At 47.1% G+C, this 14,475-nt stretch overlaps 1 protein-coding gene across 1 annotated transcript; it reads left to right on the forward strand.

Moving 5' to 3' along the window:
* Window positions 1-2,205: 2,205 nt before the first annotated feature.
* On the forward strand, window positions 2,206-14,213 carry LOC100225782 (patched domain-containing protein 3). The gene is made up of 4 exons (XM_002189772.7): window positions 2,206-3,090; window positions 3,413-3,534; window positions 3,951-4,096; window positions 6,068-14,213. Exons 1-4 carry the CDS (start codon window positions 2,221-2,223, stop codon window positions 7,666-7,668), a joined length of 2,739 nt encoding a protein of 912 aa, XP_002189808.5. The 5' UTR covers window positions 2,206-2,220; the 3' UTR covers window positions 7,669-14,213.
* Window positions 14,214-14,475: the final 262 nt, after the last annotated feature.

Raw genomic sequence — 14,475 nt, forward strand, 5'->3', positions numbered from 1 at the left:
CCTGGAGTTGGACACAGGGCTTTGAGGCACTGCATTTCCCACATCATCTGTGCTCAGGCAACCTCAGGGCCACAGGCTGTCACTGCCTAGCACAGGTAACAAAGTCCTATTATTTCAGCCATGCATGCAAACACGGCAGTAGCTAAGCAGCCCTCAGTACACTCCTGCCTCATCAAAATAGGAAAGGAAAGGAAAGGAAAGGAAAGGAAAGGAAAGGAAAGGAAAGGAAAGGAAAGGAAAGGAAAGGAAAGGAAAGGAAAGGAAAGGAAAGGAAAGGAAAGGAAAGGAAAGGAAAGGAAAGGAAAGGAAAGGAAAGGAAAGGAAAGGAAAGGAAAGGAAAGGAAAGGAAAGGAAAGGAAAGGAAAGGAAAGGAAAGGAAAGGAAAGGAAAGGAAAGGAAAGGAAAGGAAAGGAAAGGAAAGGAAAGGAAAGGAAAGGAAAGGAAAGGAAAGGAAAGGAAAGGAAAGGAAAGGAAAGGAAAGGAAAGGAAAGGGGAGACAACTCATCTGTCTTTGTCAGGTGCTATAGTGTGCACTGTAAAAATCAGGTTAGTGAAATTTCCTTCATAAATGGCACAGTCATACCTGACACTGCATTATGATGGAAGAAATGGAATAAAAGTCTTCTTGATTACAGTATTCTTTTTTTATTATTCCAGTGTCCAGTGTGTCTCACACAATTGGCAAAGCACATTCCAATGGCAGCCTGGGTGCATTAGGAAATGTCCCTTTGTTCTGGCATTGCAAAAGCAAGGCAGAAATAAGCCACTTGAGAATTCGATAATGCTCCTTACTTAGATTTTGACAAGTCAGGAGCTACAGGAAATAGCTTCAAAGTGTCTGTCTCTCAGAGAAAAATTCAGAGCTGACATATCTGTCCCAGAACACCTGTGCACTGAAAAGGAAAATCACCAGGATCCAACCTGCTCTAGGTGCTGAGTGCAGCAGGAGATATATAACCTTGCTCAGAGCCTGGCTGGCTCTTTTATACTCACAGGTGTCAAGCTTGTCTTCCCTAGATGGGAGAGAAGAAATACCCACAACTTTTCTGCACGTACTGGCAGGAGAGGAGAGAAGATAGTTGCTTCTTTCAAAGGCAAGGAGAAGTGCATGCCTGTTAGGTATTAGCTAATTATCTGGACACCTGACTAGCACTGAGCTTAATGTTCTCAGCCAGAAGCCACTCAAAGCACAGTCACTTACCAGTTCGAGAACACCAGACTGCAGGATGGGTTTTGAACTTGGAAAGACCCTTTCTATCACTGCTACTGCATAAAGCTCTGGCATATCACTCCGATATTCTTGTGACTTGCCAACTGGAATCGCTAACCCTTGTTTCAGAGTCTTTTATTTTTTCTGCTGTCACTCCCGTTTTGTAAACATGTACACTGAAAGAGCAAACACTGCAAGATGCACATCACCAATGTCTGTGTTTTGCTGCCAGACAGAAGAATGATCTTTAGTGGTGAAGTAACAGCTGCAGCAGATTTGGAGAAAAAAAGTTTCAAGTCTCGCTTTTCTGATCACTGGTACCAACTGGGAGATGCATTGCAGGCTCCTCTGGTACCATGGGCTGGCTGAGGCTATCCTGCAGGCACAGACTGGTGCAAGGGCCACGCTGGGCATATAGCACAGCACAGGCTCACTACCACATGATCTTCTTGTCTCCTCAATTGGCAATGGTCTCCTGCTCAGGATCACTGCACCTCACCACTCACCTTTTAATTCTGCTCTCTCCTTCTTACAACATGGAAACGAGTTCTGTATTTAATATTGTAACATTTGCTTTATCGATTTTATTAGATATTGTGGAAGTCCCTTCCCTAGGCTTGTTGTCTGTTCATATACCCAAAGATCACATTAAATCCTGTTTACCACAGGGAGTTCAAGGCACTAGATCCCAAGAGCCCCAAGTTCAAGGCACTAGCCCCAAATTTACTCCCTGCTGTCCACTACATGTGAGTTTTCACGAGACAACTGTGCATGACACAGTCTTGATTCCAGATGCTCTTTCCTCCTGCTGTACCTTCGGCTTGTAACAGACCCAGCAATCATCTGATTCCCCACTGAGTTTGTTCAGCTCGCTATACACAGAAAAAGTCACTTTTTGCGGGGTAGGGTAAACGAGGGGCCAGGAAACGGGAGCACAGGGAGCCGGGGCAGGCTGCGGCGGAGCGCAGAAGGGGAGCCCGGTGTGCCCTCCCGCCCGTCCCGGAGAGCCCATGAGTCACGGCGAGGGAGGGCCCCGGCCGCGCCCACCTCTGAAAGCTCCGCGTTACTGCCACGGCCCCGACGGGCAGAGGACTGCTCTGAACTCCTCTCCCTCTTTCTCTCCTCTCCTCCCCGTGCCCGCCTCGCCCATGGCGGGGCCGCGGGACCCCGCGGAGCGCTGCTCCTGCCGCAACACCAACTGCGTGGAGCGGCCGCTGCGCCGGCTCTTCGAAGGGCTGGCGAGCGGCGTGGCCGCCTGCCCCTGGCCCTTCGTGCTGGTGCCGCTGCTGCTGTCCGGCGGGCTGGGCGCCGGCTTTGTCTTCTTACCGCAGCGGCAGGCGAATGACATCGAGGAGCAGTTCACGCCGACGTGGGGGCCCGCCAAGGCCGAGCGCGACTTCGTGCGGCGGCACTTCCCCACCGACGACTCGGAGCGCTTCTCCGCCCCTCGGCTGCCCACCGAGGGCGCCTACGCCGCCCTCATCGCCGTGGCGACGAACGGGACCTCGGTCCTGGAGCCGGCGGCGTGGGCAGACGTGCTGCGGCTGAACGCGGCCGTGCACGACGCCGAGTACGAGCGGCTCTGCGCCCGCACCGCCGGCGGCTGTGCCAGCCCCAACCCGCTGCTGTCGCGGCGGGGCGATGCGGGACCGCCCGCCCCGGGCAGCCTCCGCTTCCCCGTCAACGGCAGCGAGTTCCTGGGGGCCGCGCTGGGCGGCGTGGAGACGGACGGCGGGCGGCTGCTCAGGGCGCGGGCCCTGAAGCTGGTGTACTACCTGCGGGAGGACGGCCCCGAGGCGCAGGACAGCCGGCAGTGGCTGGAGAGCTTCCTGCAGAGCATCTCGTCCAAAGTGGCGGACTTGCGCCTCGGCTCCATTCAGGTAACGCAGGGGCCGGGTGCGGCCGTGCGGAGCCGCCGAGCCCGAAATGTCCGGGCGGCCCCATCGCGGAAAGGGAAAGGGAAGGAAAGGGAAAGGGAAAGGGAAAGGGAAAGGGAAAGGGAAAAGGAAAGGGAAAAGGAAAGGAAAAGGAAAAGGAAAAGGAAAAGGAAAAGGAAAAGGAAAGTGGCGGAAGAAGGAGAGTAGGTTGCGAGGGCCAGGGCAATGCTCTTCTGCCAATGTGGTATTTGGCCTTGCCTGTGCGTTTGTAAAAAGAATAAGAAGAGGAAAAGTGCTTTATCGTTTCTTCTTGTTTTAACGACAGGTGACTTATTTTACCTCGCTGTCCAGACAAGAAGAGTTTGAAGGAAATACCAGGAGTGTGATCCCACTCTTCTCCATAACATATTTCCTGACAATAACCTTTTCAATCATCTCTTGCCTAAGGTAAAATGTCTCTAGGCTATGGCTCAATGAGCAGTGATCTTTGCTCTTCTTACCTTCCTTCAGTTGATTTCTGCTCTTGCCGAGTGAAGGCATTCTTGAAACTGCAGGCTTCCAGTGACATTTAATGATAGGCAAAGGGTATTTCTTTGCTTTTTCTTGTCTATTCTTGTCTATATGTCTGTGCATATTTCCTAACTGCTTAGATGGGGTTCATGGTAAGTACCAGATAAATACATGAACAAGTCTTCAGTGTAGACATGACCAACTTGAATGCTCACCTCCTAGAAAAATTAATCTTGTCCACTGCTGACACCTAGGATCTCTTAGAACATCATTCATCAGGTGTTCTCTTCAGACAGGGTATTGTCTGGGAAGTATATTACACATAACTAAGATATTCCTTGAAATATTTTCAGACTGAGCTGTATAAGAAATAATACCTGGCTTGCAAGCTGTGGAGTGCTTTCTTCTGGCTTAGCTGTATTAAGCAGCTTTGGATTGATGCTCTTCTGTGGAGTGCCATTTGTGGTCACTGTAGCAAATGCACCATTCCTGATTCTGGGTGAGTAGAAACAGTGAGTTGTAATCAGATACAAAGACCAGAGTGAAGTCAAAACAACCTAATGGTGTCAGTCTTTTATGATGTGAATGTCAGATAATACAACATTTTCTCCTGAAGTGAGTGTAGGAGATACCCAGAGGTGCAGCCCCCTCAGAGCAGCTACAGGTAGGCAAGCCCCTCAGCTCAGCTCAGTGGGACTGGAGATGGGTTCTGGTGCGAGGGCAGCTTTCCCCAGAAGACAAGGCCTCATCTAGATCCACTGCTACAGCAGGAAGATTGTAAATGGGAGAGTGGTAAGGTTAGCACTTCTGGCATTGTTCTAGTGTCCCTGGAAATGTAGCCAGGATGATTAATCCTCTGCAGTATAACATCTGTGTACAAATCAGTCTCAGTCGGCTGCACAACTGAAGTGATGCACCATTTGTGCAAGCAGCTCCCCCCAAAATCCCAAGGAAGTTGGTATTGCATCCTTGCTTCACAGAGTGCTTAACAGCCAGTGCTGAACTTTCCAAATACTGATAGTGTTGCTGCAATTAGATCATGTTTCCAATTACATAATGTTGCTGCAAATGAATTACTGCTTTTAAAATCCTTACTGGTCTCCCATATCATACATTCTTCTGATGTTTTCTTTGGCTTGGTCTCATGTTGAGGAAAACACATGGAGCTCCCAGGTTGACAGAGGCTGTGCATCATCCTAAGATATCCGATGCGAATGCTTCTTTGGGCAGGCATTGCTTCTTTGTTTCCTGAATAATTCTAATGCATTTTTATTTACTTTTGTTTGCTCATCAATTGCAGTGGCTCTTACTATCAAAAAGGTCCTTTTGTATACCTGGGAAAGGGCTTAAGCCAGTCTCTTCAGATCTTCAGAAATAACACACAGACTTTTGTCTTCCTTGCGTTAAAGCAAACTAATTCTCAGTACATCAGAGGCTTTGCTTTGAAGGCTGCTTGCTTTCCAAAGCAGCCTGGCTCGCTGCCATCCAGTAATAACTTTTGATGTGCTGCTTAATGATTTTTTGCATGTTCACTGGCAATTGCCTGTTCAGGTAGCAGGTAATGATTTCATCTCTTCTTCTGTACTTGGCTAAATCTCACTCAGCTATTCGCGCAGCCTTGCTTTCTCCTTTGTGTGATTAATTTTTAGTGACTAGAAGAGCCCTTGACGGCATGGCAAAATACTGAAAAGTGTAAGATAATAATCTTGAAAGTTAGCAGAGGTGAGAGAAGCCCATTGCTCTTCGTTTTTGAACTTCAGCTCACTCACTCTGGCATCTTAGCAAAATCCCAAACTCAGGATCTAGTCTTCCTGGCAGGCTTTCCCATGGACCTGTCAGGTAATATTTGTGAGCACATTGGTATAAATGTGAACAAAAATGAATGATAAATCGTGACTAAGTGCTGGAAGATAAACTGGAGAGAAGTGGAGGGAAAGAGCATAAAAAAAGCAAGCCACCAGAAAACTGGAATCACTCTTCTCCCATGTGATAGCAACTGCTCTTCCTGACTTCTGAAGGCAAAACAAGAAATTAATTGGTCTAAGTTGCTGCAGTGGGGGGGGAAGAGATTCCAGAGATAATGGGGGATGCTTCCAGTAAGAACAGTTGAGCATCAGAATACGTGATGCTTTGAAATCTGTGTCATCTGCATCAGGGGACACGTGGACATCAGCTACAAGACACTTGTCAGAGATGCTGTAGGTGTGCTCAGTCCTTCAGCAGGGTCCCTGAGGGATCAACAGCCCATCAGGTCACCAGGAGATGCTAAAAGGTAATACATTCAGCCACACACAAAGGATCTGTTTTCCAGATCCTCTTGTAACTTGCATCAGCACTGGAGCAGTGTTAGTAGCCCAACCTTTTTTTTCAGATTTTAGGCAGAATGAAATGTGACTAATGTTGTAGTTTTGTTGGGTGTTGGTGGAAGCTGCCATTGGCAGTGCAGCATTAACAGTCTCTCCTCTTGCAGGGGTTGGCGTTGATGACATGTTCATCATGATTGCTTCCTGGGAACAAAGTTTAATGAAAAAAGAGAAGTCCAATGTTAAATCTCTGCTGGCTGAGACTTACGCAGAGGCAGCGCTTTCTGTGACCATCACCACTCTGACGGATGTTTTGGCCTTCTTCATTGGCACCTGGACTGCTTTTCCGTCCGTGAGGTCTTTTTGCCTCTATACGGGCACAGCTTTTGTCTTCTGCTATGTATATACCCTGACCTTCTTTGGGGCAGTTCTGGTATTAAATTACAAAAGGGAGCAAGGGAACCGGCACTGGCTGACTTGTATGCGTGTGGATGTAGGTAAAGATCAGGCTGAGAACTCCTGCTTGTACAATGCTTGCTGTATTGGCAGCTGTTCTGGGCAGCCATCTCAGCCAGAAGGTGAGCATCCCATGAGCACATTCCTTAAAAAGTATTACGGCCCTTTTATTACAAATAAATGGATCAAGGTGCTCATGGTGTTGCTGTATGGAGCATATTTGGGTGGCAGCATTTATGGGTGTACTCAGATCAGGGAAGGCATCGATCTCCGAAATCTGGCAAATGATGCCTCCTACATTATTCCATACTATGATGATGAAGACAAATACTTCTCCACATATGGACCCAGGGTGATGGTTGTCATTGCTGAGAGTGTAGATTACTGGAATGAGTCGGTGCGTCTTGCCATTGAGAGCTGCACACAGAATTTAGAGAACATTTCCTATGTAGATAAGAACTACTCGGAGTCATGGCTGAGAGTATACACAGGACTTGCCAAAAGGGGTTTGGTAAATATAGACAGTAAGACTGACTTCTTAAATAACTTAAGTGTACTGTTCAGAATTCTTCCCAGTTTTGAGTGGGACATAAACAAGACTCAGGATGAAATAGAGGCTTCACGTTTCTTCATCCAGACAGTGAATGTGACATCAGCCGTGGACGAGAAGTATCTTCTCAGTCAGTTAAGGGAGGCAGCCAAGCAGTGCAGCATTTCACTGAAGGTGTATCACCCAGCCTTCATCTACTATGACCAGTACCTGGTGATAGTGCAGAACACTGTTCAGAACGTTGTCATTGCTGCTGGGGCCATGCTCGTTGTCTCCCTTCTGCTCATTCCCAACCCGTTGTGCTGCTTGTGGGTGACTTTTGCTATAGCCTCTGTTATAGTTGGCGTTGCTGGTTTCATGACATTCTGGAAGGTCAACCTCGATTCCATATCCATGATCAACCTGGTCATTTGCATTGGGTTTTCAGTAGATTTTTCTGCTCATATTTCCTATGCCTTTGTTACGAGTGGAGAGTCATCAGCCAATAAAAGGTCAATTGAAGCTCTGTCCCTGCTAGGTTACCCAGTTCTACAGGGTGCAGTTTCTACAATATTAGGCGTAGTTGTCCTGGCTGCATCAAACACCTACATCTTTAGGACATTCTTCAAGATCATGTTCCTTGTTATTTTGTTTGGGGCTCTTCATGGTCTTGTTTTTATTCCAGTGTTTTTAACATTTTTTGGAAACTTTGGCAGTTCACCTCACAATACCATGTCTAAAAAGTTAGAGCATAGGTTTAGAAATGATAAAGACTGTCCATGAATTATTTAAATATAAGATTTTATATATTTACTATGTGGACACTCAAATGCAGTGACTGTCAAGAAATATAAGACATGAAAAGCAGAAGAATAAATACATCTGATCAACTTCAGGACTTCAGAAAAGCCAGGTAAGAAAAATAACAACAAACTGCACAGAACGGATTTGCATTTTTTACCTTTGTGTATGTTCATCTACCATCTTAATGTTGCTAATTATCTTGTTTTTGTGTGACCTTTTTACTGAATGTTTACTAAAATTATTACAAACACTGGCCATTGCATCAGGTGAATGGACTATGTTACATGTTTGCAGGACGCAGTCCTAGAGTACCTCCCATTGGACTGTATTTCCTCTTTGTTTGCCTTGATGCTGTAACTCATCCCAGCACTGAGCTGGAAGACAGTTTTAACCAAGAGGCTCAAATACAGCAAAATTACAAGAGGTCAGAACTGTCTCAGACTGTAATAATTTGTAAGCCTTCAGGAGACAAAATGTGCTTAGGTTCCTAATGCAGCGCAAGAAAACCTTGGGGAAGACTCACCCCAAGCTGACTCCTGTTTTCTGTTGAAAGCCTTTTCTTGGCGTCCCATTTTCTAGCTAAGGTTGAACATCTGCAACCATTAAGAAGTTTGTGTGTGCTTCTGTTGGCTGCAATTTGCAAAGTTTATTGAACTTGCGTGGACCTCTTGAGTTACCACCTTGGGAGATGTTGTTCCATGGTATGAGAGGGCAGGGATTCATTAGAGACAATTGCAACCTGATTCGGGACAAAGTGAAAAATAACCACAAGTTTATGCAGATCAGTCCTAAAACTGTAAATTCATAAATTCCATTGTGTTCGTCAGTGCATCCTGGGATGCATTGATAGAGCAGAGGAGCTTTCACTGAGTAGTAACTAGTAATATATGAGATGATCTTCAAACCAATGGGAATAATGCAGTAGGTGAAAATCAATTCATAATTTGTTGCCAATATCATGATAGACCCATTGGAAATAAAATAAGCAATGGTAACCAGTATTTGTAATTCTGGAAAAAATGGTGTAGAACTTATTAAATCATTTAGTCCAAATCTGCTGCTGTGGTGGGTTTCTTCGAGAGTCTGAGCAAGTGTGGCAAAGCCAGGGACTGCCTCTGTTCCCTGTGGATATTTGGCCAGTTTCATGAGTAAACAGGGCAAGATCCTTCTCATTCATAGAGTCATAGAACAGCTTGAGTTGGAAGGGACATTTATGTTGATTTGGCATGGCCTAGTTTTTTGGTAGCAGGGGAGGGCCACAGAAGTGGCTTCTGTGAGAAGCTGCTAGAAGCTTCCACCATGTCTGACAGAGCCAATCTCTGATGGCTCTGAAGATGGACATGCTGCTAGCCCAATTGGAGAGGTTGATAATGCCTCTGTGATGACATACTTAAGAAGAAAATCAAAACAGCGTGTGCAGCTTTTTTCTGGGGTGGCAAGGCGCCGCCACCAAGGCCATCCTGGCAGCATGAGGCAATGCACTGCAGCATGGCCCACAGCAAGCCTTGCCTGCCTGGCCACCCCTAGCGAGCCGTGCCAAAGACAGAAGGGCAGGGGCAGCTGCCTCAGCTTCCCCTTCCCGGTGCTGCCTGTGAAGAGAGGCATTAAACAGCACCAGCACTGCAGCAGACACCATTGCCCATCAGTGGCAGCAGGGCTGTGTGGCTGGTGCAAAAGTATGGTGAGCGACTCCTGGCAAGGAACCTAGACAAAATGACCTTCTCGGCATTGCGGGATCCTGCAGGAATTTTTTAATTGGTGGAACTTGTTAGCAGTGGTACCTACAGGCAACAGCTTTTTTTCTAGTCAGAGAAGAGGAGCTGAGGACAGGTGAGGGGAGACAATGTGGCAGCACCCAGGTCAGTGGAAAAGGGGAGGAGTTGCTCCAAGTGGTGGAGCCGAAATTCTTCTGCAGGCTGTGGTGAGGACCATGGTGAAACAGGCTGTCCCCCTGCAGCCCATGAGGTCTAAGGAGGATGCAGAGATCCACTCACAGCCCATGGCAGAAGTACTAACACTGGAGTGGGTGGATACTGAAAAAAGGTGTGATCGAGTGGGAGACCCAAATGAAGAGAGAGTGCCCCTGCTTCCTGAGATCTAGAAAGCGGACCCTTGCTTCCAAACTAGAGCAGCCTGTCCTTAGAGGACACACTGTGGAGAAGTGACCCACACCACAGCAGATTTGGAAAGACCAGTGGGAAGGACTTACATTGCAGCAGTTTAGGCAGGACTGCTGCTCCTGAAATTGGAGCCACACTGGAGAAGTTCACAGAGAACTGTCCCCTGTGGGAGGGACCCTATGGCATAGCAGAAGAAAGACTCCTCTCCCTGACTGAACAGAAAAAGATCTGGGGTGATGAACTGACCAAAACCCCCACGTCCTATCTCCCTGCACTGTCAGTGGGGAAGACGGCTGGGGGAAAAAAGTGTTTTAAAGACTTACTTTACGTCTAATTGTCCTCTTCTCACTATGTTAATAATAAATTCACTTTATACCTTTAAATTTTAACCTGCTTTGCCCTTAGAGTGCTTTCTTCCAGTCCTCATCTCAACTTGTGAGCCCTTTGTTATTTTTTTTCCTCTTCTCTGCCTAGCTGAGAGCAAGAGAAGCTGAGCAAACAGCTTTTGTGGGTGCCTGGCATTTGGCCAATGTCAAACAACATTTTAAAGGTCATCTAGTCCAACCCTTCTGCAATAAGCAGGGGCATCTTCAACATGATCAGGTTGCTCAGAGTCCACTCCAATCTGACCATGAATGTTTCCAGTTTTCTGGGCAACCTCCTTCAATGTCTTACAACCCTCATTGTAAAAAAATTCCTTGTATTAAGTCAACTGTCTTTTAGTTCACTCATTACTGCTGGTCTTATATGAAAGGCCCCACTAAAATGTTTGTCCCTGTCACTATTCCAGGTCCCCTTTTGTCCAGAGCCATCTCTTCTCCGGGCTGAACAACCCCATCTGTCTCTGTCTGTCTTCACAGGAGAGGTACTCCGGCCCTCTGATCATCTTTGTAGCCTCTTCCAGACTCATGCCAGCAAAGTCCATGTTCTTCTAATACTCGGGACCCCAGAGCTGGATGCAGTGTTCCAGGTGGAGTAGAGGGGCAGAATCAACTCCATTAACCTGGTGGCTATGACTATTTTGATACAGACCTGGTAGAATTGGCTTTCTGGGCTTCAAGCACATATTTCTGGGTCATGTCCAGCCTCCCGTCCAGCAGAGTACCCTGAAGTTGTTCTCAGCAGGGCTGCTCTCATTCTCTTAATCTCCCAGCCTGTTTTGATACCAGGGGTTGCCCCAACCCATGTGCAGGACTTTGCACTTGGCCTTGTTGAACTTCGTGAGGTTCCATTTCTTGCGGTTGTCCAGGTCCCTCTGAATGGCAATCCTGACCCTCAGGCATGTCACCTGCACCACTCAGCTCAGTGTCATCTGCAGACTTGTTCAATCCCTTTGTCTGTGTCATTGAGGAAGATATTAAATAGCACTGGTCCTAGTATGGACCCCTGAGGGATACCCCCTGTTACCAATACTCGTTGGGACACTGAGGCACTGACCACTACCTCTCAGATGCAACCAATTAACCATTAGTTCACCATCCACCTAGCAGTCTACCCATCAAATCCATATCTCTCTAATTTAGGGAAAAAGATGTTTGGGGGACCATGTCAAAGGCCTTGGAGAAGGACAGAGAAAACAATAGCCCTTCCCATATGCTCTGACACTGTCATTCCATCACAGAAGGTTGTTCAGGCAGAACTTGTCCTGGTTGTCCTCAACATACCTTAACATAGCTTAGGAGGATCTGTTCCATGATCTTCACAAGCACAGAAGTCAGTAGTTCCCAGGATTCTCCTTTCTACCCTTTTTGAAGATGGGTTCAGTGTTTCCCTTTTTCCAGTCACCTGTAACTTCACTTGACTGCCATAACCTTTTGAACAGCATAGAAAGTGGCTTGGCAACTTACATTAACCAATTTCTTCAGAGCTCTGGGATGCATCTCATCAAGTCCCATAGATACATGTATGCTCAGGTTCCTCAAGTGGTCATGAATCTCTTATCTTACAGTGGAAGGGACTTTGCTCCCAAAGCCCCATCTTGCAGTCCACCCACTCAAGAGGTGTGAGAAGAGAGGTTGCCATTCAAGGCAGGCAAAAAGGTAGTTGAGTACCTCAACCTTCTCCTTGTCTTTTGTGACCATTTGCTGGCCTCTGTTAAACAAGGCAGGTACACTTTCTGTCACCTTCCTTCTCTGGCTAACATGCCTGTAGAAGCCCTTCTTGTTATTCTTTGCATCCTCTGCCTGGTTCAGCTCCAGCTGTGCTTTGACATTCCTAAACCCATCCCTGCACAGCCAGACTGTGTGTCTACACTCTTCCCAGGATAGCTGGCACTGCTTGCACTGTCTGAATTGCTTTTTGCCCTTTAATTTGACTAGCATGTCCTAGTCAAAATTCAACCATGCTAGTCTCTTGCCTTCCATGCCTGATTTCTTGCACCTAGGGATCACTAGCTCTTGCAATTATGATGGGAATCCTTAAGGATCTGCCAGCTCTGTTCTGCTCCCTTGTCCCTGACGGCCGTTTCCCATGGGGTTCTACTGACTAACTTCTTGAGCTGGAAGCTTGCCTTCCTAAAGTTCATAGTCCTGATTTTACTCTTTGCCTGACCAACATTCCCCAGGACTGCCAACTCCAGCATGCATGATCACTGCAGCCCAGATTGCTTTCAGTCTTGATGTCTGCAGTTAGCTCGTTTGTGTTGGTGACTAACAGGTCTGGTAATGCATCCCTTCTGGAAGGGCTGTCTATTACCTGCCTCAATAAGTTATCTGCAGTTCTGGGAGTCTCGTGGGTTGCCTACAGCTCAGCATACTACTTTGCCATCAGATGTCAGGGCGGTTGAAGTCCCACAGCAGGAAAAGAGCCTGCGAGCACAATGCCCCCTGTAGCTGGAGCAAGAAGGCTTCCCTTTGTCAGGTGGCCTGTAGTAGACACCAGCCACAAGGTTCCTTTTGTTGCCTTAGTCTCTTATTTACCCACAGACTTTCAACCTGCTCATGGCTGTTCTTCAGAGAGAGCTCTTCACATTCACTCCACCTCTTGATGTTAAGTGCAACCCCTTCATCCCTCCTTCCTCTTCTCTCCCTTCTGATCAACCTGTAGCCACTGATAACTGAAATGAACAGGGTCTATGCCTTTATTAATAGTCAGCTCTTTATTAAAAGTCAGCTCCGCAGGGGTCCCAGGGCACGCCAGCAGCTGGAGGCGAAGAGGTGTGAAGAGGTGTACAGTCCGCATCCGGAGTCCCAGCAGACCGTCCTCCCGTCTTTTCCCTCCTGGCAGCACCAGGAAGAAGTGTCCTTTTGCTCCTGCTTCCCACACCCCAGTCCAATCTGGTCCTCTGCAGGTTATGGTGACAGGTTAAACACAGACTAGAGATGGGGTTCCCTTTTCCCTAATGAGCACACCCATCCAGCCCCCTCCACTGTGCCCATCTTTTCCATTTAGGGGTGGTTTTCATCCCCAAAACCCCCTCCCATGATTCCACTGGATTATTTTGCATCCAGGTCCTAGTGTAGGCGGGGTTGTAGGTGATTCCCAGGAGCAATTGACTACTTAACATTTCAATGCCGGTATTTAGCCCAAGCTGAAGTGTCCCAGCCAGGCTGTTTTGTTCAAAACAATAACTGCACTCTAGTAATGGGATTTGTCCCACCAAGTTGTAGTAATGGCAACTAGATCACTGCTTTATAACAGCAGGTGGCTTCCAGCTCCTTCTGTCTGTTCCCCATGCTGCATGCAGTGGTCTAGAGGCACTTCAGCTGGGATATTGGCCATGTTGCTTTCTAAAGAGGAGCACCCCTAATTCCACTGAGATACTTTTGTGGCGGCATCTACTACCTCAGGAGCCCTTGACTCATCTCCGTAAGACTTCAAGTGCAGTCAGCACAAATCAGAGCCACTGGCAGAGGGTGCTGACTAGCACTCCATCTCCGGGGCCCGGGAGAGCGTCCAGAGCGGTCCCGGGGACAGTGAAGGGGCCACGCGAACAACACACGGAGAACACGGAGCGCGGAAGGCAGACCGCGACTCCTGGCCATGCAGCTGAAACACCTGCTCACAAATCTTCCCGGGCAAGTGAGCTGGACATTGGAGATGGCTTTAGCTGTTGTTTAACATACCTTAGTGTGGCAAGCACATTTCACTCACTCTTAGGATTTTTCATAGAGCTGCACAGAGAGAAATGAAAGAGAAAAAATTTCTATTTCTGCTCCTTGTTTTTCCTGTGTGGAATGTGTTTGGAGAATTGTTTACCTGGAGTGAGTCCTTGATTGGATTCTGGTGAGGATTGTTTCAACCTCATGGCCAATCCAACCCACCTGTGACTGGACTCTCAGGAGAGGGTCACGAGTTGTGTTAGAGTTAGAGAAAGTAGTATGTAGTTTTAGTATCTTCCTTTTCATATAGTATATTAATGTATTTTAGCATAGTTATAATAAAGAAATCATTCAGCCTTCCGAATTGAGTCAGACGTCATCATTTATTCCCATTGGGTTCGCCTGCATTTACAATACCTTAGAGTACAAGCTACTCTACTCAGCTAACTCGCTCTTGCATTCTCCAGGGCTCTGTATGTGCAATCTATCAGTATATTCTGTTGAGGATCCATGTGTTCTGCTTCCATATTATTAATCCCAAACAGGTGGTTGTCAAATGAATTAAATCTGAAATACACAGAGCAGAATAAAATATGACATATGTATATAAGATGCATTTACTTCTA

Source organism: Taeniopygia guttata, chromosome 2 (assembly GCF_048771995.1).
Source record: "Taeniopygia guttata chromosome 2, bTaeGut7.mat, whole genome shotgun sequence".
Taxonomy (NCBI): Eukaryota; Metazoa; Chordata; class Aves; order Passeriformes; family Estrildidae; genus Taeniopygia; species Taeniopygia guttata.